Here is a 27,975-nt window from a genome sequence, read left to right on the forward strand (position 1 = left end):
TTCAATATTTTCTATTTTGTTGGAGCATAGATTTTCAAAGTAGCTTCTAATTATGTTATGTATTTCAATGGTGTCTGTCATGGTCTTTCCTTTTTCATTACAAATTCTAGTAATTTGAGTTTTCTCTCTCTTTTTCTTTGTTACTATGGCTAGGAGTTTATCAATTTTGTTTACTTTTTCAAAGAACCAACTTTTTGTTTTGTCAATTTTTTGAATTGTTTCTCTTATCTCAATTTCATTGATTTCAGCTCTGATTTCAATTATTTCCTGTCTTCTACTATTTTTGGTGTTGATCTGTACTTCTTTTTCTAGGGCTTTGAGATGTAATGTCAGGTCATTTAGTTGTTGACTTTTTATTTTTTTAATGTATGAGCTCAGTGCAATGAACTTTCCTCTTAGTACTGCCTGCAGTGTCCCAGAGATTTTGACATGTTGTGTCATTGTTCTCATTTACCTCTAAGAATTTTTTTATTTCTTCCCTGATGTCTACTGTTTTCATCGCATCATTCAATAGTATATTATTTAGTCTCCAGATATATGAGTAGTTTTTGTTTGTTATTTTATTGCTCATTTCTAATTGCATTCCATTATGGTCTGATAGGATACAGGGTAGGATCTCTATTTTTTTGTATTTGCTAATGGCTTCTTTGTGGCATAGCATATGGTCTATTTTGGAGAAGGATTCATGAGCTGCTGAGAAGAAAGTATATTCGCTCGATGATGGATGAAATACTCTGTAAATATCTATTAAGTCTATATCATTGTTTGTATTATTTAGTTCTACAATTTCTTTGTTCAGTTTTGTTTGGAGGATATATCCAGTGGTGAGAGCAGTGTGTTAAAATCCCCCACTATTAATGTGTTTTGGTCTATTTGATCCTTAAAATTGAGAAGGGTTTGTTTGTTGTACATAGAAGCTCCATTGTTTGGGGCAATAACATTTAGAAATGTTATGTCTTGCTGGCTTATGGTTCCTGGAGCAGCATGAAATGTCCTTCTTTATCCTGCTGACTAGCTTAGGTTTGAAGTCCACCTTATCTGATATGAGGATATCAGATAAGGTGGACTTCACCTTTTTTTTAACTGGGTCCATGTGCATGGTATGTTTTTCCCCATCCTTTCACCTTTAGTCTGTGGATGTCTTTTTCTATGAGATGAGTCTCTTGAAGGCAGCATATTGTTGGATCTTTCTTTTTAATCCAATCTGCCAGTCTATGTCTTTTGATTAATGAGTTTAGGCCATTAACATTCAGGGTTATTATTGTGATATGATTTGTATTCCTGGTCATTTTGGCTTATTTTTGGTTTTTAACTTGACTTAGTTTCTCCTTTGATTGGCTTTTCCTTTAGGGTAGTTCTTCCCTATGCTGACTTATATTGTTGCTTTTTACTTCCTCCTCATGAAATATTTTGCTGAGAATGTTCTTTTAGGACAGGCTTTCTATTTGTAAATTCTTTTAACTTTTGTTTATCGTGGAAAGATTTTATTTTATCGTCAAATCTGAAGGTTAGTTTTGCTGGGTATAGGATTAGTGGCTGGCATCCGTGTTCTTTCAGAGCTTGAAATATATTGTTCCAGGCCCTTCTTGCTTTTAGAGTCTGGGCTGAGAATTCTACTGATATCTGTATTGATTTCCCCTTATATGTAATCTGACGCTTTTCTCTCACAGCCTTTAAAATCCTATCTTTATTTTGTATGTGAGGTATTTTCATTATAATGTGTCTTGGTGTGGATCTGTTGTAATTTTGTGCACCTGGTGTTCTGTAAGCCTCTTGTATTTGATTTTCCATTTCATTTTTCAGGTTTGGGAAATTTTCTGATATTATTTCATTGAACAGGTTGTTCATTCCTTTGGTTTGTATCTCTGTGCCTTCCTCAATCCCAATAATTCTTAAATTTGGTCTTTTCATGATATTCCGTAATTCTTGGAGGTGCCGTTCATGACTTCTTAACATCTTCTCAGTTTGTTCAACTTTATTTTCAAGATTAAATATTTTGTCTTCATTGTCTGAGATTCTGTCTTCCATGAGATTTATTCTGTTGGTGATACTTTCTATTGAGTTTTTAATTTGGTTTATAGTTTCCTTCATTTCAAATATTTCTGTTTGGTTTTTTTTTTTTCAGAATCTCTATCTCTTTATTAAAGTGTTCTTTTGCTTCCTGCATTTCCTCTTTTAACTGTTTACTGGAATGGTCATGCATTACCTGCATTTGCTCTCTTATCTCGTCTTTTGCTTCACAGATCATTTTAAGTATACAGATTCTAAACTCTTTTTCTGTCATTTCTACTGCCATGCTGCCATTGGATTCTATCACAATAGTATCTTGGTTTGTTAGGGACACTTTATTCCCCCATTTTTTCATATTGTTTCTATATATTCCCCTCTAGCAGTGAAGATCAGAAGTACTAAAGTTCCCCCCTTGCAGGCTTATTATGACCCTGCAGTTTTCCACTACCTCTCCTTTGAAGGGGAGATCAATACCAGTAGCACCCAATACAAAGAAAATGCAGCACTGAACCAGACAGTCCCTATAAAGACTTTAAATTTATTGTTATGAACAGGATGAGTTCAATTATTATTTATAGTATTTCTAGTTGTGAACAAGAGGATGGGGAAGGGTGTAGGATGTAAGTGAGTAAATAGAGGTACCTGTCAAAGGGTCTCCAGTCTCCTGTGGGTGTCTCAGGAAGGGAGCCGCCCTCCCAATGATGATGACCACGCCCTCAGGAATAATTTGAAATGCCTGCACCAGCCTACAAAGAAAATGGGGAGCCCCAGTGAGGGTGTGATGAGTTAGCACAGAGGCAGGCACAGTGTCCCTCAGCAGTAGGGGGGCAGGTGGGCAGGCTCAGCTACCAGCCTCCATCCTTGGTGTGGGGGAAGGCTGGGGGGCTCAGCGCCAGGTCTGACCTCAGTGGGGGGGGGGGGCAGGTGGGCTCAGGGAGAGCTTCGGACCTCAGGGTTGGGGGGCTGACTCCTGAAGCTTTATTTTAAAAGATATCTTTTGGGCCTGTCAAGTAGTTTGATTTAAATCTTCACAGTCCTAAATTTACATATAGGGAGATAGTCCTGTGGCTATGGTTTTAATGTCCCCTCAAAGCTCATGTTGATGTTTAATTACCCTGTAACAATATTAAGAGGAGGGTCCTTTAAGAGGTGATGGGGTCATGCGGGCTCTGCCCTCCTGAATGAATTAACGCTGCCATTGTGGGAGTGGGTTCCTGATAGAAGGATGAGTTCATCCCTGCTTCCTTTCTGTTTCTTGCTTTCCTTTATCCTTTCACTTTATGCCAAGGAACGACCCTTGCCATATGCTGTCACCATGGTCTTGGACTTCTCAGAGTTCAGAACCAAAGCACACGTATTGTTTGTAATTTGCATAGTCTCGGGTATTGTGTTACAGCAGCAGAAAATGAACTAAGATATCTAGTATGGTCAAGAGCATGGGGTGTGGACTTAGCTAGATTGGGTTCAAGTTTTTTGCTTAATATTTTGCTGGTTATGTAGGCTCAGGCAAGTTACTAGCTTCTCTGAGCCTCTCCTTCTTCCTGTGTCATGTGGAGATAACTATGGTAGCTACTTCATGGGGCTAAAGATTAAATGAGCTAATAGGTAGAAATACATTACACTGTACTAGCATGTAGTTAACATTTAGTTACCAAAACATTAGCTAACCTTTCGTTATCTAAATGGTTTTACAATTTATTGTGTAAGACATGCATTTACATATGATATAAAGCAAAGCATATTCCTGTCTATTTATTTAATAAGTCAATAGTTCATTTTGAGCTCGTGAGGGTAGGGATGGGCTTTTGTTTAATGTTCTTGCTTATCAGGCTCTCAAGCCATAAATGCTCCATCTCTGATGGCAACATCCAGTCCTAGTTGCCTGGCTTTATGGCTCTTTCCTCAGTTGCATTTGAGAAGAAATTTTCCCCACAGCATGAGACTGGCACTGTGACTTAGCGATGGAAGGGGAGGAAGGACAGTTACCCGACTGCCAAGCATGCAACCTGGACCTTCACACGCAAGTCCTGGTTCAGGCAGCACGGGAGTGTGTGATGCCCAGGTGTCTAAGTGCTCTTTGCTAATGTTCTTCCTCCTCACCATGGACTGGACCCCAGCCTTCTCTGGCTTTGGTGGTTCCCTCCCTGGTAGTATCCCCCAAGACCCATGTAATCAGAGTCACTAGGGAATTTTGGAAGATCCCTCAAGAAATCTTCTAAAGTTATACTAAAGTTTGAGAATCAGTAGAAATTAGCTACCAAAAAATAATAATAATAATGACCCCAATTTTATGTTCATTGTATACAACATATATAAAGAAGGAAAGTAAAACCACTTGTTTTGATTCTACCCTTCTATATCATCAATAACATTTTCTTGAATATCCCTGTAGACATGTGCAGGTCTGCTGTGTGCATGTATTCGATGTATGATGTAGCACCCACACAGTACCTGACATTTACGTCCTGGGGGACAGAAGTGACAAGAAGTATGGCCCTGGCCATGGGGCACCCACACACATGTGAAATGATGCCCAGCACAGCTTAAAGGCCTGTTTTGGTCACCTGCTCACCTGCTCTTCCCTTTTCCCACAGGTATACATTATCAACGTGACCTGGTCTGACTCTACCTCCCAGACCATCTACCGGAGGTACAGCAAGTTCTTTGACCTGCAGGTGAGTTGTCTGGAGCTCAGATGGTGGCCCGGTCTTTCTGGTGGACTGGCCTCTAATGTCCTCCCTCATCAGAAAGCCCCTATCAGAGCTCTCTTGGTTGGAATTGAGGTGGGTGCAAAGGGACAGATGAGGGAAGCTGTGCTTGTCCGTCTGGGATATTGCACACAGACACTCAGGGCGTTATTGACTTACTCAACAAAGAGGCAGGATGGCTGTGGGTGCTACGGCCTGAGCAGACATATCTGTAAACATTCAGGATGAGACGCAAGCTGCCACATCATTTCAGGCAAAGAAAAGCAAACATGAGGAGAAGACTGAAACAGAAAACAAGCAATTTTTTGAAGTCCAGACACAAACTGGGCATACCACTGTGTCTGCCTAACCAAATAAGGCACTTGCCACCCAGTTAGTACATGTGGATGGTAAGTATGTGTCTCTAATTCACACAGGCATGTTCTCATAGGAGGGCGGATTACAGATCCTGTAGTTACCATTGCAGACACCCCCTTGGTGCCAAGAAATGTAGTTAGTGACAAGTGACAGTTTTACATTTATGCTGACTGAGACAAAAATATATGAGGGAAGCTTATGCAGTCTACCAAACGGAGAGAAGAGCAGTGACTTTGGGCATACCTCAACCTGGGATCGGCTTCCCTTCTGTCTTGTCTTTGTTTCCCTCTGGCACTGTCCCTACTTCTACTCCCTCACTCCATGAGGTGCTTGACTGTGAAGAGTTCTTGAGTTTCATATCTGTGGTTCCCAACAGCAGACACACTGACTCCAAGTTGACAAATCCAAGAGAAGACTCTGATTGGCCTAACTTGGATCAGGTGCTCTCTCTCTGGATCAGTCAGAATGGCCAGGGCTAGAGGGTCATACAGAGCAGACATGGCCACCAGGGAGTCTACTCCTGTGTGTCAGAGGCAAGTATCAGAGAAGGGAGAGTCAGTGTGAATTGGCTGAGATAGTCTAGATTCTAACTCAGGGCGTGAACCTGGCTAAACAGAGAAGAGACACCCACTCCTAGCACTCAGGACAAGAGTCCTCCTTCCCTTGTAGGCATTTGATGGTGGCTTGTCTAAGAGGTGACTGCATGTTTGCCCCTAATACCTGATTTTATCTCCTTGTCCTTATTGCTCTTCCTCTGAAACAAGCCAAAGGTAATCCAGCTTCCTGTATTACCTTCCTTTATTCCCTGGTCATTCCAACTGAATGTCCCATTGCATATGGGATTGAAAGCCACTCCTTATTCTCTGCCTTCTTTCTCTTCCTCTCTCAATTCCTGTCCAGTCTCCTTGGGTCCTTCCAGCATAAACTGGTGGGATTTGCTGACACCCCATCAATGAGTACAGTGTGCTGGACAGGAAATGATAACTCAGTTGGGGGGAGGGAACCTGAAAGGGCTCATTGATGAGTGGGATGAGGTCTGAAAGCCAGTGGAAACTTCCAAATCAGGACTTTTCTCCCCCCCCCCCCTTCCGTTCTGGTCCCCTACCCACTCCCAAGTTACAGAATCTCACAAGAAAGGAATGTTGCTTCCCTGCTTCTCCCTTGCCCAGAGGGCTCATTTCCTGCATGTTGGGAAGGGACACAAGCATGGAACAGCTTGTGGGATGTGCTGGCCCTGGTCTTGATGGCCATGAGCATGGCCAGGCTTGTCCATGTGGGTCCTTACCATCGGTCCTCTATATCTGTGGTTCCCACATCTGCAGATTTGTCCAGCTGCAGATTGAAAATATTTGGGAAAAAAAGTTTGTCTAACAGGTACAGATTTTATTCCTTGTCATTATTCCCTAAACAATGCAGTAGAAGAGTTGTTTACAAGTGATCTAGAGATTTAAAGTATACAGGAGGATGTTCGTAGGTTATATGCAAATACTGTACCGTTTTATACAAGGGACATGCACACCAGAGATTTTGGTATTTGTATATAGGGTCCTGAACCAATCCTTTGGGGATACTGAGGCATGACTGCAGATACAGCTAGTCGGGGTTGAGCTGGACCTTTGAAATTCAGCCTTGGAATCCAGCGTAGCATCTTTGTGAGCCTGTCACACACCATGTGACTTCTTCATTCCTTTTCACTTTCCATAGCGTTCATTCATTCATTTTCATGACTTTCTTATTTATCGGAATTGCTAGTTTTTATGTGGTAGCTCCTGTAGAGGAAGAGCAAACGGAATGTGTAACTGATTTTCTAAGAGGCTAGATGAAAAAGTGGCTCAGAGCTTGGGCAATGGGGACGCATTGCCTGGAACTGGTTCCTGATTCTGTCATCATGTAACTCTGGAAGGTTCCTTAACTGCTCCAGAGTCAGTTCTCTGATCTGCAGAATGAAGTTTTGAATGGTACCCCCTGGAGGGTTGTCATGAGGATTTGAGAGGTATCACACGGTGATGGGGGTGTTAGGCTGTGTTGTCTGAGGGGCTGGGGCTTGGGATCTATCTCATGTGTGACTTCTCCTGCAGACAGACTGCTCTGTGCTGGTGTATTCAGAGTATGCAGGTCACAGCCTCCCCTCTGGAGCGGGGCAGGCAGGAGTACATGGGGAGCAGGGGTGGCCCACAGGGCTGGTCTCAGAACCGTCTTGCTCCTCCCCTTTCTGACTGACCCCACCTCCCCAGAACCCTGAAGACCCAGTCTCAGGAAGCCATCCTGAGGAAAGCTTCACCAGTTTGTGGTTCTGGGCCTTCTAGGAGCTGTAGACCTATTGGTGATCTGGTAGAAACCTTCTCCCCAGAAAAAGCACATACACGCACAATTTAACTTCCTGCAGCAGGTGTTCACAGACCCCCTGTGGGCCGCTAATGAAGAGCACCTAGCCAAACCAGTTTAGATCATGAATTTTGCATTTACTTCTGACACTGCTTGGGCATCATTTGGGAATCTCTGTATGACATTCTGAAGATTGCAGGTGACCTGGACACCCCTTTGATGGACCCCTGGGCTTCACCTCCCCCAACACAAGTTGGTTATCTGTCCTCAGTGAGGGTGTCCCTGTACATTCCCTCTGGTTTCGTCCTTGTCACGTGGAGTCTTTTGCCCCTGGTGGAGGTCAGGTTATCACAAGGAGGCATTGGGTTCCCACCTCTCCAGTGTAACCCAGAATCATGTGCAAGGTGATACCAAGTGAACGTGACCCTCCTCTGACAGTGATTTGAGAGCCATGGGATACATGCAGATACAAGCTCATCCAGAAAAGCACACTTCCATTTTCCCCTCTGGAAGGGCAGCAGGGAGATGCACAGCTTTGCCCTGCCCTGTGTGCCTCACAGCCCTGAAGCCAGGGAGCAACTGAAAGGCGCTACATTGCAGGTCTGAACAGAACCTCCAGACTGGGCTTTTCATTGCTCTCTGCTGCAGAGTCCACACCAGCACAGTCCCTAGCCTCGCTCTGTGTGCACACTGAGATATGAGGCAGGATGTCGCTCTGGGTTCCCATCTTCCTCTGCCAGGACCTGGCAGCTCTGTATGTGGAGAAAATCCCTGGGCGTGGACAGGCTCCGGCGGGCAGCAAGAGGGAGGAAGCGCCTGATGGCTTGCACTTGGGGAAGGCTCGTGACCCCTTTGAGGTGACCTATGGCATTACTGAGCCCTCTACGGGGCACTTACAACTCTGGTGGTGCACAGGGAGCTCTTCATAGAGTGTAGGGGAAATTGCAGGGTTAGGGGAGAGAAGGCAGAAAAGCCAGAGGTGGCAGGTAACTGCTCCTACAGCGCTTACCCAAGCCTTAGCCTGTGCGGGGCAGATCCTGTTACCTGGCCGTTCCGCTTCCCACGCTGCCACACACTTTCCTCACTCGCTGGCTGCCTGTTTCTGGCAAAGCCCTGGGTCAGGGTTGTCAGTATACCAGATGTCCAATTAAGTTGAATTTCAGATAAGCAACAAATTTTTTTTTAAGTATAAATATGTCTCAAATATTGCATGTACTTACACTAAAAAAGTTATTTGTTCTTCATGTGAAATTCAGAATTTTTACTGTGTGTTCTGCATCTTTATTTGCTGAATCTGACAGCCCTACCCAGGCTAGGTGAGTGGTGAACAGAAGCATAAAGAGACTGAGACACACAGGCCCGTGCAGAGCCTGCCAAGGCGTTTGCACTTTGCAGACCAGAAATGGCACAGGCTAAGGAGCAGACTCGAGAAGGACAAGGTCTCTTCCTCCCTGGAGTCTATACCTAGTGGGGAGAAAATGTTCTTATTTTATTATTTATTTATTTATTTATTTATTTATTTATTTATTAGTACTGGGGATTTAACCTGGGGCGCTTAACCACTGAGCTACATCTCCTGCCCTTTTTATTTTTTATTTTTGAGACAGGCTCTCACTAAATTGCTTGCTGAGGCTAGTCTTGAACTTGCAAGCCTGCCCCAGCCTTCCAAGCTGCTGGGATTACAGTCGTGTGTCACCACGCCTAGCGGAGAAAAGATTTTTAAACGATTAGTTCACTATAGATGAGATAAATATTAGATTGAGGTACAAACAACATGCTCCTTGATGAAGAGGAAGGACAGTGCGTTTTTCCTGGGAGGCAGACAAAGAGTCTGCCCATATGGTCTCTATCGGTGGTGGTAACCTGGAGTGATAGCTATGTGCCCCCATCCCCAGTTTGGGGGGATTTGGTTGTGTTTTGAGAATCACAGTTATTGGGGTAAAGCGTATCCCTAATTTATTTGTTAGCTTGTTCGTTCATTTATTCCTGCTTGCTCCCTCCCTCCTTCCCTTCTCCCCTCCCTCCATCCAACAGGAAGTGTCTGTCCTCTTCGTCCCAGGTGGTATGCCAGGCTCTGGGGGTACCCTGATGAACAAACCCCCAGGCTCTGGGGGTTCCTGATTCCATGGGACTCACAACTTAGTGGGGGAAGAGAGATTCTGCTTTTAAAAAGGCAAGCAATACTTTATACTCTTCCAGATGTACAGAGAAGGTGCCATAGACACATGATAAGGAAACCTTCTACTCTGGCTTGAGGAAGTAAGTTTTATCTAACAGATTGATGAGGTATTTTATCTAATTTTACTTTTGAGGTCTAGAATTCTTTTGGCTTCCAAGAAGACTCTTTCCCCAGGCAAATGCATGAACACACACATGCCCCAGGTATGAACGCTTGAGACTCATGCTGTCCAGTGCTGTGGCCACTAGCCACATGTGGTTTTAAATTTACATTAATTTTAAAATTTAAAAATAAAATTAAAATTTTAGTCCCTTGGCTATACTTGCCACACTTAGTGCTCAGTAGCCACAGTGGCTAGTGGCTATGTGTTGAGCAGACTTGCGGCATTCCTGTCATCCCAGAAAGTTCTGTAGGGCTGTGCTGCTGTAGACTGTCTTACATACAGCAGGCTCTTTCTGGCTTCATGCCTACCCCAGAGTGCTCAGCAACCCTGCCATGCCCTCCCCACATTGTCCCCTAAAATCTTCCAGGGCCCCAGCAAGAATAGGGTGACTGTGTCCTCCATAATTTTCCCCATCAATAGAGCATCTCAGCAATTCCAAACACCTCAGTTTCCAGAGAACCAGGTCAGTTTCCAAGGAGGGCTTCCAGAGCATTTCAGATGTCAAGTCGAAAATAGGAAAGAGGTGAAGCTCTTGATTTCTAAAAATAACTCCTCACTCAGCCCTGTGGGACCAGGAAAAGGAACTGTCCCAGAGGGAGCTGGGCCAGGACAAGGCCTAACCTTGCGGCCTGTTTGGTTCCAAGGGGACTGTCTTGCATTAACGGGAGAAGTAAGAAGGTGAGGGCCGCAGATTCCTTTCAGTTGCCTTCTCATCAGCAGCTGAACCACATTTCCCCTCTCTGTCAATTTCCTTGCACAGGTCCTTCACTCTAAGTGGCTTCCCCGTGACCTGGTCCTCTGAGGAAGGACCGGAAGACTCTCTGAAGCCCTGGCTCCATCGGGGGTTGTTTCACAGCCTGACCTACAAGGCGCTGGGCTGCAGTAATTTCTCTGCAAACATTGGCTCCACGGTGCTGCTGGCCCTTTAGTCTGAACCCTGGCCAGCAAGTGCACTGGGTCAATATTTGATCAGAGCTGGGAGAGGCCCTCAGCTTTCCCTGCACCACTTGGAAGACAGAGTCAAGAGAGCTGTTCAGGTCTGCTCGTTTACTCTGAAGGGCTTAACCTATTCTAAAGAGCTTTTATCTCTCTTCCTTATTCATTTCTCCAGACTCTCTGCCCACGGAACCACCCCAGGGTCAGACTCCCTTTCCAGCGCTCAAATAGCCTGGCTAATGCTGAGTGAGCAAAGCTGTATTCCCTGAATCATCAGTACCCAGCCTTAGGTGGATGTGGGTTTGAATGAGGGTGTGGGTGTGACATACTTATGGATACATATGGGATTGTTGCATTTTTAGAATTAGAAGTGTTCTTATTCTATGTCCTTCTCTTCGCAGGTAAAGAACTGTGTTAATTTTTTATTCATGAAATTTTTATGAATTTATTTCAGTTTGATGTCCAGAGTGGACCTCAGCTGAGATCAGACTGGGGTGATCCTGGTGTGTACAAGGGAGCAAGAGAGGGTTTCTCCTCTCCTGCAGGTCTCTGCTTTTTAATTGTCCAGGGAATTTGTTTTAGATCATTGACCCCAGATGAGAAGAAGCAGGGGGTCAAAGCCTGGGGAGGACACTTAGCAATTTCCAAAAATGATTTTCTGCCAAAGATTCCATGGAGCTCTGACACCCTCTGTGCAGGTGTGGTAGCCCCAGCAGTGGGGTGTACTGTGGCCTATTGTGATGGCTCACATGGAGGAGAACATTGACCTTGACCGAGGTCAGTCTCAGTCCCAGGAGGGCTCCCAGAACCTCCTGTTCTTTGACAGGATGACAATGGGAAACGAATGACCATCCACAGAGGGCTGCTAAGTCAACTGTGGTATTCTCATACCGCTTAGTACCGTGCTCAAAACAAATGTGATCGATCTCACTTCCACGGATGAATCACCAAGAAATGTCAACAAATAAACAATCGAAAGTTTCAGAACAGTATTTACAGGATGATGGCAGTTATTCAAACAAGTGCAAAAGACATCTTTTACAGGTACATACACAGCATGTGTATGTAAAAATTCTTAAGTGATCTGGAAGGATGCACTTTAAATTGGTCACAGTTAGATGGGGGTTAGGGAACACCTTTGCAGGGAGAGATTGGTTAAAGGAGAATCCTAAGCCTTATCTGGAATGTTTTACTGTTTCAAAAAAGAAGAATGTGCTTGTGTGTTATTTGTAACATTAATATTTAATAATTAAAGAGTTTTAACTAGGGGCACAGTGGTGCACACCTACCATCCTGGGGCAGCTACTAAGGAAGCTGAGGCAAGAGGATCCCAAGCTTGAGGCCAGCCTGGCAAACTTATGAGACTCTGTCTCAAAATAAAATAAAAAGGGCTGGGGATGTAGTTCTAGTAGAGTGCTTGCTAGCATGTTAAAAGTCCTGGGTTCAATCTTCTCTGCAAAAGAAAGAAGGAAAGGGAAGGGGAAGAGGGAAAGAAAGAAGGAAAGGGACCTACTGGGAAATCTAAGATAAATTATGTCACTTGTGGTCATTACAATAAAATAGGACATAAAACACAGGTTAAAAAGTAGACATTAAGAGCATGTCTAGGGACTGGGGCTGTAGCTCAGTGACAGAGTGCTTGCCTAGCATATGTGAGGCACTGGGTTCAATCCTTAACAATACATAAAAATAAACAAATAAAGGCATTCTGTTCATCTACAGCTATAAAAACTTTTTTTTTAAAAAAAGAACATATCTAGTGAAAGAAAGAAAATGAAATTAATTATTAAAAGCATATTACCTTACTTTCCCTGGACGATCATTCTGCATCATTTCAGTGGAATATAACTAGCTAGATCTCATTAGAACCAACCCCACGGACCTGTCCAAATTATCTTGTCAAACTAGAATCTTTTTTTGAAGCATTGCTTAAAACCCCTGAGCCACATATAGAGCAAGAAGCCCTCTGGCAACAGTTCTTGTGTCAGGACAAAACCATAGTGAGGCAGGTGGCAGTAGAGCACAGTGGAGACGGTATGTGCTGTAGGACCAGGGTGGCTGGATTCCAAGACCAGCTCCAGCCCTTACTAACTGTATAGCCTTTGATAAGTTATTTAACCTCTCTGTGCCTCAGTTTTCCCATCCTTATAATGGGTTCAATAAATACTTACCTCATAGGGTGTAATAGAAAGAATGAAATGAATTGATCCATGTGAAGTAAGCCCTTAGAAAAGTGAGGGAAGCTGAAATATTCCTAGGCCCTCAGAAACTTAACTATAAGAGGAAACAGCCAGAGATTCCCCACTCCATCTGGAGACAAAGGTTTCTTCCTGTGCCCCAATAAGATAGACTTCACTTTCACCAGATAGTACCGTCCGCCTCCATACTTTTAATTACCTTCTCATTTCCTCCCTGCAATGCTATTAGGAAAACACTATTTTTAAAAAAGCGATTATTGGCTGGCAGCTTTTCCTTGCTCTTAGAAAGAGGGAGGCATCTTTCAAATGCCCAATGGGGAAAGCCAGTTATGGAATTCCCAAAGCCCCAGAGGGCTCTCCTGAGGCTTTGGAATTCCGGAACTGTCTTTCCTCCCCCTGGGGGCTGGCTCCTCTTCCAGGCACACCCTTCCTTTCACCTCTGGGGCCCAGCTTCTTTCCTGCTATGTACCCCTCGGGCAGGTCTTGTCTTGGGGAGAGCCTGCCAGGGTGGGGAAGGACTGTGGAGTGAGGGGAGGGCCTGGGCGACACAGTCCCTGGAGGTAGGTGCAGGATGGGAAAGCTGCTTACCATCATCTTGGGGTTATGCGGTGTCCAGCTGGAGGCACTGGGAAGAGTTGGGTTTATTTTTTTTCCTCTAAGCACATGGCATTCGTAACCTTTTGTGTGGTTGCACAGCCCTGTGGGTTTGGGAAGACCCTTGTACAGGTGGGGCTTCTCAGATCCAGAGCAACTCAGGGCCTGGATCTGAACAGATGGAGAGCGGGGGTAGGAGGAGGGCAGAGGCAGCAGGGACAAGTATCTGGGGGGCTCTGCACGTCTGTGCAGAGGGGCAACAGGAGCAGCAGGTGGGCTCAGGCCCTGAGAACCACTATACAGGGATCAGCCACACAGAGCCTGTGGGTTCAAAGAGCACAGAGGAGCTTGTCCAGTGCTCTGACAGCCCGGAGTTGGGGCATTTTTCCTGTGCGGCAGGGACACTCAGGAAGTGGGCTTTTCCAGACACTGTCTGTAGCTCCTTTTGGGTACCTGTGTGCTTTAAATCCAGCTGCACACCTCCAAGGCCCAGGAGTTCAGCCATGTCTGTTCCTAACAGATGTAAAGCCCTGTCAGATAAGTCCCACCAGAGTGTGCTGGGAAGTCGGAAGCCATCTCTTTCCTTTGCTACCCCTCAGCTTCTCTCTGAGGTCAGGCTGGGATTTTCCCTTCCTTGCAAAGGGAAGCTCCTTCATGCACTAGGGAAGTCGCAAGAGAAGCTGGAGTCTCCTCCAGGTATTAAGCCATAGCATTCATTGGTCATTTGCTCTAAATTTCTGAAAGTCCTTTGAGTGAGGACGTGGGGAGGGGTATTGGGGAGAGTGTCTGTTCCCTAATTTGCAGGCTATTGAGAATATGTCTCTTGGGGAAGAAATCACCATGTGCAAATACCACAATATGAAGGGTACATACTTGTCACAAAAGAGTGTTAACCATGTCCACTGGGGAATCATGGAGAACTCTAAGTTTTACAACTGGAGGCTCTTAGAGATCATCTCCCAGCATTCCTGTCACCATGTTCCTGTCATGCCCACAGCAGACATCTTTCGTTGCTCATGGCACTCTCTCATCCTGTGCCCATGCAGACATTATTAATCAACCATGAGCCCATGACTTCAGAATCCTTCTAAAACACAAAGCCAAGCTGGGAGTGGTGGCATATGCCTGTAATCTCAGCAATTTAGGTGGCTGAGGCAGGAAGATTACAAATTCAAGGCCAGTCTGAACAATTTAGGGAGGCCCTAAGCAACTTGGTGAGACCCAAAAAATAAAAAGCAAAAAATAAAAAATAAAAAAAGGCTGGGGATGTAGCTTTGCGGTAAAGCACCCCTGGGTTCAATCCCTGGTGCCAAAAAAGAAAAAGAGAAAAAAAAAAAAAAAAAAAAAGATCTTCAGGGAGTCACTATCTATCAGTTGGCAGTGGTCTTTTGGGATGAAACTGACCACCCCCTGAGCTAGCGCCTTTCTGTTATTTGACAGATGAAAAAATTAGACCCCAAGAGGGAAGTGACTTGTCCAAAATTATGGGACCAGCAAGTGACTGCAGGACTAAAAGCTGGGTGCTCCAGCTTCTGGTTTGTTCCAATCTGGGTTTCTAACCCACCCAGAAGTCTTTCTGGTTTGGTTGGGCAGAACAGGAAGCTCCTGCTATATCACAGAGATCTCCTGGTGGAACTTCTCCCCAGAGAGAAGTTTCCTGTGCCAAGAGCAGAACTCTCCAGCACCCAGAATGGTTCACACAACTCCCTCAGGCATGGGTGCTGCCTAGAGCTCAGCCCCCTTGGCCTGCCCACAGCCACGGATCCTGCCTTGTCCAACAATAAGCCTCAGCCCGCCAGGGCAGCGTGAGTCAGCATGCACTGCCCCTGTGACTGCTGGGAGCTGCACACCTTGTTTTCCTGGTGTAAGGTGTCATACTGGGGTGTGTTTGGGTGTCACGTCAGGAAGGTGGTGGAATGCAGTTGCCGCCCTGGTCACCTCCCTCCTGCTCTGGTCTTGGGCCCACAGGCCTGACCTAGAAAACTCAGTTCTGTCCCCACCGGGTCCCCATCCACCCCTCTTTGGATGACCAATGAGAAGTTGGATGGAAAGTACTTAGAGGGACGTTGTTCCTTTCTCCGACCTGGAGAATGACGGAAAGGAAGGTCTTTGGTGGCCAGGTGAGTGATGGGTGTGTGTATGTGTGTGTGTGTGTGTGTGTGTGTGGTGCACCCCAAAGCTATAGCCCAGCAAGTCAGCCCCTTCCTGCAGGAGCAGTTTCACATCAGTCTTGGTCCCTCCTTGGTCCCCGTGGAGAAGTGCCAGTTAAGTGCCTGTAACTGTGCTTGTACTGGGGACCTCTAGAGGAAGAGCTGGCCTGATGGCCCTGGCCCGGGCAGGAGCTCACAGCTGGTGGAAGAATCCGGGTGGGGCTGAGTGCCCAGTGGGCGTTGCCCCAGAGAGGATCCTTCGTGTAGACCACCCTCGTCAGGCCTGCACGCGGTGACGGGTGGCACCCTGTGTGCGGTGAGGCCGCGCCTGGCCTGGGCCTCAGCATCCTGGGCTTCCCGCCCCTCGCTGGCAATGGCAACAGTCGGCTTGCTTTTGCTTTGACTCCTCTGGCGACAGGCCTGTGGGCCAGCCAGAGTGAGCTCCAGGAGCCCGAGGTGCGGCTCTTCTGAAGGAAGACAGTTTGTTCATCCCTCTGGGAGTGATCTGCCACCAGCAGGGGCCCTGGGGAATGGGAGCTGCATGGATTCCCCTCATCAGCAACCCACCACCCCACACTGGACCTCAATTCCTGGGTGACTTTAGGGTCTGCGATCACCTGGTCTCAGGGAAGCTCGTTCAGATCAGACCACTGTGGGGGGTCACTGGAGATTAGAGGTGCTTTCTTTATATGATCAATTTAGCTGCAGCCAGAGTAAAAAAGATTTCAGATCTCCAGAGACCTCCCCTGTTGGATGACATCAAGCTCTTCAAAAGGGTTTGCGAGTTCCTGGTGTCTAATCCCCAGCTTCCCAAGTGGGGCGGTACCTTGCATGAGGGAAAACTCAGGCCATGCCATCAGTCTTGCTTGGGTTTGGGCCTCGGCCCCTCCTCTTACCAGTTTTGTGACTGAGCAATGATCTAACTCCAGGAGTACCCATGTCTCACCTGCACAATAGCTGTCATTACAGAATCTGCCTCAGAGTGGTTGTGAGATTTTAAGGAGACAAGGCACAGGAAACCTTTGCCACCGTGCCTGGAGCAGCTATGGAACTTTAGGAGTTGCGAGTGTGGCCTCAGCCTTTCTGAAGAGGGAACAGGCTCCAGGTTCCCCCTGTGAACAGTGGCTGTCCAGCCTGGATAAGAGGAACATTTCCCCAGTCACAAAAGGGTCCTGGGTACCTTACAAGCTACAATAAATGGATGCTTGGAGACAGGCCTCCAAGCCAGCCAGGGGATTGACTGTCTGCAGATTGTAGGGAGCCTTTTCTGGCACCCAGCAGAACCTCTCTGGAACTCTAGCTCGATGCTGGCCAGAGGGCTGGGGAGGAGGCTAGGATTGGGCAGTGGAGTCCATGAGAATAAGTGGACCATGTTCAGATATACCTTCAAAGAAAACCCAGACCAAACAGGAAGCATGAGGCTGGAGCACGGGCTGGAGATGCCTGCCGAGTGTGGCTCAGCATGCGACAAACTGGCCATTCTTCCCACTCTGTCCCCTGAGGGCAGCTCTGGTGAAGGCTGACTCGCTCCCCAAGGAGACAGGCTTGTTTTGTCCTGAGATTCCCAGGGCCTCCCTTCCCACTTGGAAGTTTGTGGAGGAATCCCCAGGGGAGGGGTAGAGGGAACTCCTCTGTGTGTGCCCCTGGGGGGGGGGGGTGCCAGCTGCCTGTTCCTCCCTCCTTTCAGCAGTACAATGGGGCGGGACCAGGCAGAGACTGGGCCAAAATGCCCAAGTTTTAAGAAGATATGTAGGAGGCTCAAAAATGTAGATTCTATTCAGTACTTCCTCGGTTTTTATTGTGTATTAGGGGAAATTGGTGCTGCCTCCGTAGGCTCCCATGATGGGCAGCCATAGCTTCTTCCTGCTTCCAGAATAGATGGACTTGATGGACTTCTTTCTTTTCTTTTTTTTTTTTAATTTATTTTTATTGTAAACAAATGGGATACATGTTGTTTCTGTTTGTACATGGAGTAACAGCATACCATTTGCATATTCATAAATTTACATAGAGTAATGATGTTTGATTCATTCCATTATTTTTTTCCTTCCCCCCCACCCTTCCCACCCCTCTTTCCCTCTATACAGTCCCTCCTTCCTCCATTCTTGTCCCACTCCCACCCCCCATTAAGAGTCATCATCCGCTTATTAGTGAGATCATTCCTCTTTTGGATTTTTGAGATTGGCTTATCTCACTTAACATGATATTCTCCAATTTCATCCATTTGCCTGCAAATTCCATAATTTTATTATTCTTTATAGCTGAGTAATATTCCATTGTATATATATACCACAGTTTCTTTATCCATTCATCAATTGAAGGGCATCTAGGTTGGTTCCATAGTCTGGCTATTGTGAATTGAGCCGCTATGAACATTGATGTGGCTGTATCTCTGTAGTATGCCGATTTTAAGTCCTTTGGGTATAGGCCGAGGAGTGGGATAGCTGGGTCAAATGGTAGGTCCATTTCAAGTTTTCTAAGGAATCTCCACACTGCTTTCCAGAGTGGCTGCACTAATTTGCAGTCCCACCAGCAATGTATGAGTGTACCTTTCTCCCCACATCCTCGCCAACACCTATTGTTGCTTGTATTCTTGATGATCGACATTCTAATTGGGGTGAGATGGAATCTTAGTGTAGTTTTGATTTGCATTTCTCTTATTACTAAAGATGTTGAACATTTTTTCATGTGTCTGTTGATTGCTTGTACATCTTCTGTGAAGTGTCTGTTCATTTCCTTAGCCCATTTGTTGATTGGGTTATTTGTATTCTTGGTGTAGAGTTTTTTGAGTTCTTTATAGATTCTGGAAATTAGTGTTCTATCTGAAGTATGAGTGGCAAAGCTTTTCTCCCACTCTGTAGGCTCTTTCTTCACATTGCTGATAGTTTCCTTTGCTGAGAGAAAGCTATTTAGTCTGAATCTATCCCAGTTATTGATTCCTGCTTTTATTTCTTATGCTATGGAAGTCCTGTTGAGGAAGTCTGATCCTAAGCCAACAAGGTGAAGATTTGGACCTACTTTTTCTTCTATAAGATGCAGGGTCTCTGGTCTGATTTCAAGGTCCTTGATCCATTGTGAGTTGAGTTTTGTGCAGGGTGAGAGATAGGGGTTTAGTTTCATTCTGTTGCATATGGATTTCCAGTTTTCCCAGCACCATTTGTTGAAGAGGCTATCTTTTCTCCATTGCATATTTTTGGCCCCTTTGTCTAGTATGAGAAAATTGTATTTATTTGGGTTTGTGTCCGTGTCCTCTATTCTGTACCATTGATCTACCTGTCTATTTTGGTGCCAATACCATGCCGTTTTTGTTACTGTTGCTTTGTAGTATAGTTGAAGTTCTGGTATTGCGATACCCCCTGTTTCATTCTTCCTGCTAAGGATTGCTTTAGCTATTCTGGGTTTCTTATTCTTCCAGATGAATTTCATGATTGCTTGCTCTATTTCTGTGAGGTACGTCATTGGGATTTTAATTGGAATTGCATTGAATCTGTATAGCACTTTTGGTAGTATGGCCATTTTGACAATATTAATTCTGCCTATCCAAGAACATGGGAGATCTTTCCATCTTCTAAGGTCTTCCTTAATTTCTTTCTTCAGTGTTTTGTAGTTTTCATTGTAGAGATCTTTTACCTCTTTGGTTAGATTGATACCCAAGTATTTTATTTTTTTTGAGGCTATTGCAAATGGAGTTGTTTTCCTCATTTCTCTTTCAGCTGTTTCATCGCTTGCGTATAAAAATGCTGTAGATTTATGCATGTTGATTTTATAGCCTGCTATTTTGCTGAATTCATTGATGAGGATGGACTTCTTTCTGCCTTCCCTGGGTCATGCTGTGCTGAGGTCCTGTGAATGCAAGGAGGCTGGCAGTGGCCTCAGCCCTCCACCTCGCTCCCCACAGAGGGTCAGGTTTAGAGGCCCTGTGGGTAAATTGGGGTGTGGAGGGCAGAAGTCTTGAGCTGGTTCTTCCCCTTCTCTAACTGGACAAGCGGTCCCCTGGGTCTCATCTGTCTGTGCCATTGACTAATCCTTCCCCACCCTATGCTAGCTGTTCCTCTAGAGCCATGTCTGCCCCCACCGCTGTCTCTGCTTGAAATAACCAAGCAGCGAGCTTTTGTCCAGGAAAGGGAGTGGCTCTTGTCAGATCATGCTGGTCCCAAAATACCCCACAGCTGTTGGCATCTGGGTCAGGTGGGCTCAGGAAAAGGCGAGAGGGCTTTGCCTTGCCTAGAGCGTCTTTGAGAGTGGTGGCTTTCTCTGCTACAAGCCTCTGCCATCAAGTAGAGTGTGGGAAGGGGTTAGCACCTGACCACATTTGTTGAGCACCTGCGGGGGGGTGGGTAAGTCGCTGTTTTGGGAGTGAGCGGAAAGGCTGCAGGCAGCTGGACTAGAGTGACCTACAGGCCAATTGCAGGTCCAAGCGGACATGCCAGCAAGCTGACCCTTCCAGGTACTTCAACTAGTAAGTCACATGTGTGCCTCCACCTGGGCGTGTTCCCAACCCAGCTGCTGCCTGGGCTCTTCCCACCTTCTCCCCCTCCCCCTCCTCTTCCTCCTCCTCCTGCTTTCTCACTTGCCTTGGCAACGTTCTTGCTTCCCAGGACGTCCCACCCTCCGGTCCAACCCCACTCTAGCTGCTTCTCTGAGCAGTCAGCTTTTCTTTTCTATTGTTTAATTATGAACTTTTCAGTCCCACGGAAAACGTAACAGGCATCAATGGACCTACTGCCCAGTCAGCACATGGAACATTTGGCCGCTTTTGCTTCAGAGGCTATTTTGGGGTGCAGGTAGAGGAGGTGTCTGGTGAGTACTAGACTCCCTTCCCCTGCCTCAGGTCCAGGGGGCTGTGGTACTGGGATGTTCTGAGGAGGCGGAGCTGGAGTGGGGTCTCAGGGAAGGGCTGGGCTCTGGTGCTCCAGTGGGGAAGCTCCAAGGGACTCAGGGTGTGGAGGTGGGGCTGCCTGGTGCAGGCCTGGGGTCTGCCATCTCTGCCGCGTGCTCCGCGCTGTCCTGGAGCAGCAGGACCTTCTTTCCCTGTACTTCCTTCTTCACCTCATCCTAGGTGGACAGCTGTCCCCATTTGTGAGGTCACCAGAGGAGCCCATCACCTGGGTCAGCCACAGGACGGCCACCAGGAAGAGCAGCCTACAGCTGGGCTCCAGGGTGGCCTGGAAGACACGACGCTCACTGGGAGAACTTTTCCTATGACTTTTCCTGAGTTCCCTGGCAGGAGTCAAGTTCCCCCCAGGAAAGCCCTCGTTAAAGTCAGCAGGGCTGGGAAGGCCAGGCTGGCCCCGGGGCTTGCCTCCCTGCGGAGGCTGCTTTACAAGGCTTCCCCGGCAACGCTGCCCAGAGTTTTATTTGTGCTTTGGGATTTCTCTTTCCATCTGGGCTCCACCTTGTCCTTCCCTTCCCCTATTGTGAAAAGACACCAGGAAGCCCTTGCCTGGCAGGAATTCCAGAGAGAAGGGACAGGAGGGGTCTTCTGTGGAGTAAAGGACAGCCTCCGTTATTTGCCATCCAAAGCAGCCATGCCAGCTTGCCCTGTGAAGCCATCAGACCAGGTTGGGGCACCCCGCCTGCTAGGGTCAGCTGTTAGCCCTGAGGTGCCAAAGTGGGCTGAATCCCAGTTGGGACCACCCCAAACCTGGCTGCTCACGTCTGATATCCAGACCAACAGCAGGTTGGCTCGTCCTTACCGACCTCCCTCAACAGAGCCCAGAGCCCCTTCTTCCTCCCCACCACTGCTCACACCCGTGCAGCCTGCCACTGTCCACCTGGGCACCTGAGATGAACTCCTGAGGGATCTCCACACCTATGCCACTGCTACAATCCGGGCTTCTCACTGATCAAAGTGATCCTTTTAAAACCTCAATCAGGTCATCCACTCCTTGCTTATTACTGTTCTAAAAGACTTGCTATCTTTTGGGAATGAACTCTTAACTCCTGACCCTGCCCCAGACCCTATGTGATCAGCTGCTGACACTCCAGATTCGTCTCCTTGAACTTGCTCTTGGTCTTCCAGCCTACTCCCTTTGCTATGTTCCTTGAAAACCAAGCACAGTGCTGCCTCAGGACCTTTGCCATTGCTGTTCCTTTGCCTGGGACTCCCTTCCCCCAGGTCTGCAGGCAGGTGACTGCTGGATACCCGGACCTCAGGTCATGTGGCACTTTTTATACTGCGTCCTCAGAGCCCCCTGCCCTGTTGCCTTCAAGATATTTTTCACATGAAAAATTAACCATTTGTTTTCTTGTTTACTGTCTCCTCCTCACCTTCCCCCCAGAATGTGAACTTTAGGAGGGCAGGACCCTGCCTGCTCAACAGCCTCTTTCCACATGCCTAGATAAGTGCCTACTGCCCAGCGGGTGCTGGAGAAATCATGAATAATGAATGCCTGGCGAGCTGGCATTGTGTGAGGAATGGTGAGAGAGGCCTGCGCCCTCCCTCTCTACTCCCAAGGCCAGTTCCCTGCCGTCCCTCCTCCTTTGTGCCCATCTTTGCCTGCAGGCTGCACTGCTACTGGGATTCACTTGTTAAAGATTAGATGGAGTCCTCATGGCAGAGAGGAACGAGAGCTTCTCAAATCCTTATGTGCACGAAACTACTTAGCATTCTTGATAAAACACAGATTCTGAGGCTGCAGGTCTGCAGGGGCTTTTGACTTTACCTTTCCACCACACTCTCAGCCGATGTCCACACTGCGAGCCTCAGGATCACACCTTGAACGGCAAAGGCATAGAATGTTGGAAAGATCAATGTCTCCATTTCTTTCCTTTTCTTACTTCTGTCCAAATGCCATTTTTGAACAGAGCCGTTTGGTCCCAGCTCTTTGTGACCAGGTACAAATTTAACCTAGTGAATCTGAGCTCTGTGTGAGGAACGCTGTTCTAGCACCCCCTAGAAGCTTCTCAGGGATGGTGTGAGCTGCCTCAGAGAGGTATCAAGGTGGTGGCCACGTGTCAGGATGTGATCTCTGTGTAAGAAGCAAGAGGTTTTTGCTAGAATTCAGCTTTGTGTCTCGGTGTGGTTTCTCCAAACTTGTGGAACCAGGATCTCAAGTTGTGGCTCATTCACCTATGATGACTTTTAAAGGCCATCCAGCAAGTCCTCCACCCGCCTCAGTCCCCAGGCACACTTGACATTCTTCATATTGTCCATGTGATTTGGTGGACAGAGCTGGCAGGACTAGGGAAGGGAGATGTCTTGGGCTGTGCACAAAGGTTTAGTCATGCTGGGAATGTCGTGTCTGACTTGACCAGATCCAGATAGCATTCTTAGGAAGGTTCTATGTTGTCTTCCTCCTTCGTTGTGATTCAACAGACCTTGATTGTGCTTCTTTGTATTAGTCAGGAGGAACTTACGGCTGGGTAACAAACTCTTGGTTGCTTATAAACATTTATTTTCTGTTCATGTCCCAGACTGGAGGTCTACAGGGAGATTTTTCCAGATTGTGCTTGGGGAAGAGGTACCACCCCTGTTGGTTGGGATCCAGTCACATAATTACACATCCCAGCAAGGGAGACTGGGAAGTGTGGGTTAGGTGTGTCCAACTGAGGTTGGCCACTATGCTAGACAGTGGGGCTACCAAGGTTCAAACATTTTTTGTTTGAATTTGTTTGAATTTTTGTTTGAATTGCTCCCAAGATGCTTGCAGGCTTTTGCAGGGAGACAGGCACATAAACCAATCATCAACATGGGTGTTAAGAGTAGTTCTAGAAGTGTGACCTATCTACAGAAGCCTTCTAGAACAGGGAGTTGAGGAATTGCTACGTGCTATGCCTGGGAGCTGTGCAGCGTGGGGGACATACCAGGGTGGCAGGCATGTGACTAGTCAGATCAGTTGGGGCAGAGGTCATGAGCAGGCTTGCATCCTGTGGGCTGCAGAGAGCCAAACTGAGGGTTGAAGTTGGAGCCGAAACCCTCAGAGTGGAGCAGGTGGCAGCAGCATTCGGGACTGGTGCATGATTAGCTTTCTCCTTATTGGGGTCTTCTAACAGGTTTCAAGTGGATCTGGGTCTCTTATGCCATGATATTCCTAATAGGAGGAAGGGAGATGATGGGGAGGTGGCCTGGTGCAGGCAGAACTTAGGGACCAGCTTGTCCTTTGCTGGGTTTACCTGACAGTACAGGCTGGACCCTTCCCAAATTCTAGGACAGCCCAGCTGCTCTTGTGTCCTGGTTAAGGGGGTTGGTGGGGAGGCTAGTGCTGACCTCCAGCTCCAGGGTCACTTCCAAGCCAAGCTCTTGGAAATCAAGCGCTCCAAACTGACAGCACAAGGCCAGAGGGAAGAGCCGGGCTGTGCTCACTCTATCCCTGATCCCCACCTTCTTCAGCTTTCTTTTTTTGGAGTGGGGATTGAACTCCGGGTGCTTTACCACTGAGCTACATCCCCAGCCCTTTTTATTTTTTTATTTTGAAACAGGGTCTCACTAAGTTGCTCAGGGTCTTGCAAAGTTGTTTGGCTCACTTTTTAAATTTTTCCTTTTGCATAAGACTTTTGTGGAGAGGGAGCTTTAGAGCCTGGAAGTCCCTCAGCCAGGCGTGGTGGCGCTCATCTATAGTCCTAGCTATTCGGGAGACGGCAGGAGGATTGCTTGAGCCCCGGAGTTGGAGACCAGTCTGGGCAACAAGGCCCTGGGTTCAATCCCCAGCACCGCAAAAAAAAAAAAAAAAAAAAAAAAAAAAAAAGTCTGCAAGTACCTTGACCCATTTGGAATAGAGAAAGAAAAAAAATGGTGAATGGAAATGCTTGGACGTGGGAGGGAAGAAGGTTATTCAGATGTGACCTGTTTGGCCTCTCCTCCCATCAGGAGGGCACATTGAGGATCAGCTCCTGAAATCTCACTGCCTTGAACAGCATCCTGGGCCTGGACCACCAAGGGTCTGTTTTGGCCTCATCTCTGCCAAAACTTTGGACTGACTTTGATCCCATGGAGACCAGTGCAGTTTGGGGGCCACACTTCTTGGCCATTTGGAGGATGAGCAGAATGGAGCAGAACTGAGGCTGGGCGTGTGGTTTGGCTGGGAAGAAGGTTCTTTCTTTCCTCGTCCCCCTTCTTCAGGGCCTCTTCCTTTTTCTGGCCTTTGGAGATTCATGTGGGAGGGAGAAATGTCAGGCAGCTCTGGGGGTGGTCTAGGAACCTTGGGAGGGGTCTCCAGGCAGGGTTAGGGAACAGCTAGAGACCCTGAGGAAGAAACTGGGTGACCCAGGCAGGATCCTGACAGAAAAAAAAGACCTCATTCTCAGGGGGGAGGGCCACCACCCATGCTCTGGTCCGGCACCAGTGTTGCTCTGGCCGTCTGTCCTACACGTCTCTTTCACCACTCCCTAGCCTGTGCACTGGCTGGATGTGCCTTTCTAGATTCTCCTTTCACAGCGTTCCTCCTCTGCTCAGCATCCTCCAGGGGCTCCCTGTTTCCCAGAGCAGGAAGTCCAAGTTCTTCGCCTCTGTCTGTGATGATCCCTGCAACCCACCCCCCAACGCCGCCCAGTACACACCCTCCTTGCTTTAGCACCGGGTTCCTGAGGCCCTAAGCACCTTCCCGGGGCAAAAGGAAGAAGAGCCAGCAAGCAGCCGGGCTGCACACTGGGTGCTGGGAGGAGATGGGCTCGATTCTGATTCCGTTGTAGGAACTGCATCTTGGGTGCATCCAGGGAAGCTCTACGTGTTCGTCCCAGAGCCAGGCTCCATGCTAACTGGATCCAGAGCCCCTGGCCTGGCACCCTTGGTCACTAGCTCTCTAGGTGATTGGCTGTCCTGGCATCATGCCCTTTCCTCTTGGCCAAGGGGAACTGAGGTTGCGTGAGGGCTCTCACCTTGGGTCAAAAAACTCAAGTGCTTTAGGAAGGGAAGAGCCGTGAGTCACAGGTGAAGGATCCTGAAGGCCCCTCAGCCATTGACAGGGAGGGAGTCGCGGGCCTGGCCAACAGCCCTGGGCAGCTCCCGGAATGTGGAAAGGGATGATGGCAGTATCAGAAATGAAACGATGCCATGAAGTCTCTTCTGTCCCCATTTATCAAGCATTGACAGTAAGCCAGGTGCCCCTGATCACCTGCACTACCTCACCTAATCCTCACACCACTGTGTGGTGCTGTTTGTACTCACCTATTTACAGGTGAAGAAAGGTGACTTGGTCACAGTCATGAAGCAAAGGAATAAGCTAGAATTCTGACTTCAGGGGTCCAGCATTATAAGACTAACTAGAGTACTAACAATGGTAAAGCAATGCTGAGGGAGGCAACTGCTTCTGATCACTTCCGCTATGCCTGGCGTGTGTTAAAGCACATTACATATCCTTTTCCAACCTCACCTCAGCCCCCAGGTGAGGAAAACAACAGGCTTGGCCCCATTTTATCGATGAGTAGAATGAGGCTCAAAGAATAAGCAGGAATAATTGAGCCTGGCATTTGGCAGCACTTTCTCAAGTGTCTTCTTAGATCTTCGCCACGCCCATGGAGACAGGCAAGGCATGTATTTCACGGGTGGGGCTGTTGTCACCCAGAGAGTCCAAGTCACTTGCCCCAGTTGCCCAGCAAGTCCTTGAGAGGCTGAAACTGAAGCCCTCCTTTCTGACTCTAATCCAGTGTTCTTTTTCCTGCACAAAGACCATGGGTCAGCCGGTGGAATGAACCCGCTGCTGTGGTTTAGGGGAGACTAGAGAAGTGGGCTTCCTCAGGTTTGAGGAGGCACCCCAGGAGAGTGCTGTTGATTTCTTCACTCTGTGTGCGTCTCGCTGCAGGTGTCGGCTGTCACCCAGGCTCCACCATGTTAAGTGCGAAGCACATCCTGACCAGCCCCCACACGCCTGATGAGCTGCTGGAAAAGCCAGAGGCCTCCACCCCAAGCCTGGCCCACGCACACCAGCTGGGCAGCTCCCCTGGGGCCTCTAGATGCTCATAGCCAGGCTGGGCCTGGCCAAGACCCCTCCCAAGCCCATTTGTCCCCCACAGTCTCCCTGTTGCCTCCCTGGTCACATAGTTATAGCCTCCTAAGCACTTTCCCTAGCATTAGGGACACAGCCTGGTATAACAAGAGTGACGATGACAGTAGTGACAATAATAGCTGATGTGTACGGAGCACTTAGTGCTGAGTTCAGCGCCAAGCACTTTATCCCACTTCATCTTCCCTCCCACGTTCCCGGGCAAGTTCTCTCACTCACTGTCCCCATTTTACAGACAAGGGACATTGATTTGTCCAGTTCTGCCTAGCTCTGCACTATTTATTCTTTTTTTTTTTTCCAGTGCTGGGAATTGAACCCAGGGCCTTGTGCCACTATTTATTATTCTTCCATTTCCTAAAATGTTGTGCAAACATCACCAAAGTACAGGGAGAGACTTTGGAAGAATAAGGGCAAAAGCACTACCTTTTAGAAGTTATGTCCTGGACTTCACTTTTCTTTCCTTCTTTTTTTTTTTTTTTTTTTTTTTCTTTTCTTTTCTTTCACTGGAAATTGATCCCAGGACCTTGAGCATGCTAGACACGTGGTCTATCACTGAGCTATATCCCCAACCCGTTGTACATTTTATTTTGAGGTAAATTTGCCCTCAGTCACCCAGGTTGCCTGGAACTTGAGATTCTCTAGCCTCAGCCTCCCAAATAGCTGGGACTACAGGCATGCCCCATTGTAGCCCGGCAGTTATATTGTTTTAAAAGTGTGTTAGTGTTGGGGATTGAAGAATTATATATCCTGCCAAATTCACATGTTACGATCCTAAGCCCCAGTACCTTGGGATGTGATCTTATTTGGAAATAGTCTTTGCAGATGTAATTAATTGAGATGAGGTCATCCTGGAGTAGGGTGGACCTCTAATGTACTATGGCTGGTGTCCCTATTAAAAAGGGACATTCAGACACAGTCAGCCACCCACAGAGATCACCATGTGAAGACAAAGGCAGCGATCAGGGTGATGCTTCTACAAGCCAACAGTGAGGCAGACGTTGCTGGCAACTACCAGAAACCGGTGGGGAGTCATGGAGCAGAGTCCCCCTCAACTCTGAGAAGGAATCAACTCTGCAAATCCTTTGGTCTCTGATTTCCAGCCTGCAGAACTGCGAGACAATAAAGTTGTTAAGCCACCTAGTTTGTGGTACTTCATTATGATGACCCTGGCAAACTTATGTGGTCAGAACACACATGCCCTGATACACGTGTGATCTGAAGACAGAGGAAGGGACCACAAGCCAAGGAACAAGGTGGCCTCTAGAAGCTAAAATATGCAAGGGAGGGGATCAGATTGTCACCTGGATTCTTGGGAAGGAGGCAGCTCTGCTTCCGTCGACCGATGGTCACAGCTGGCGGTTCAGGGAGCATCACTACTCCTTCAGGCTGGGCATGGCACCCACGGTCCCCCACCC

The 27,975-nt window shown here is 47.4% G+C and overlaps 1 protein-coding gene across 3 annotated transcripts in view; it reads left to right on the forward strand.

Moving 5' to 3' along the window:
• The window catches only part of SH3PXD2A (SH3 and PX domains 2A), a 224,506-nt gene that overhangs the window by 44,971 nt on the left and 151,560 nt on the right, over positions 1–27,975 (forward strand). For 2 of the 3 annotated variants that reach the window (XM_079136318.1, XM_079136315.1), the window contains exon 2: positions 4,605–4,685. In XM_079136318.1, coding sequence (XP_078992444.1) covers positions 4,605–4,685 — 81 coding nt within the window. Of the gene's footprint in view, positions 1–4,604; positions 4,686–15,270; positions 15,591–27,975 lie in introns of those variants that run through there. The other variant, XM_079136316.1, reaches the window with a different exon arrangement.

The sequence above is a fragment of the Sciurus vulgaris genome (assembly GCF_902686455.1).
Source record: "Sciurus vulgaris genome assembly, chromosome: 4".
NCBI classification, from domain to species: domain Eukaryota; kingdom Metazoa; phylum Chordata; class Mammalia; order Rodentia; family Sciuridae; genus Sciurus; species Sciurus vulgaris.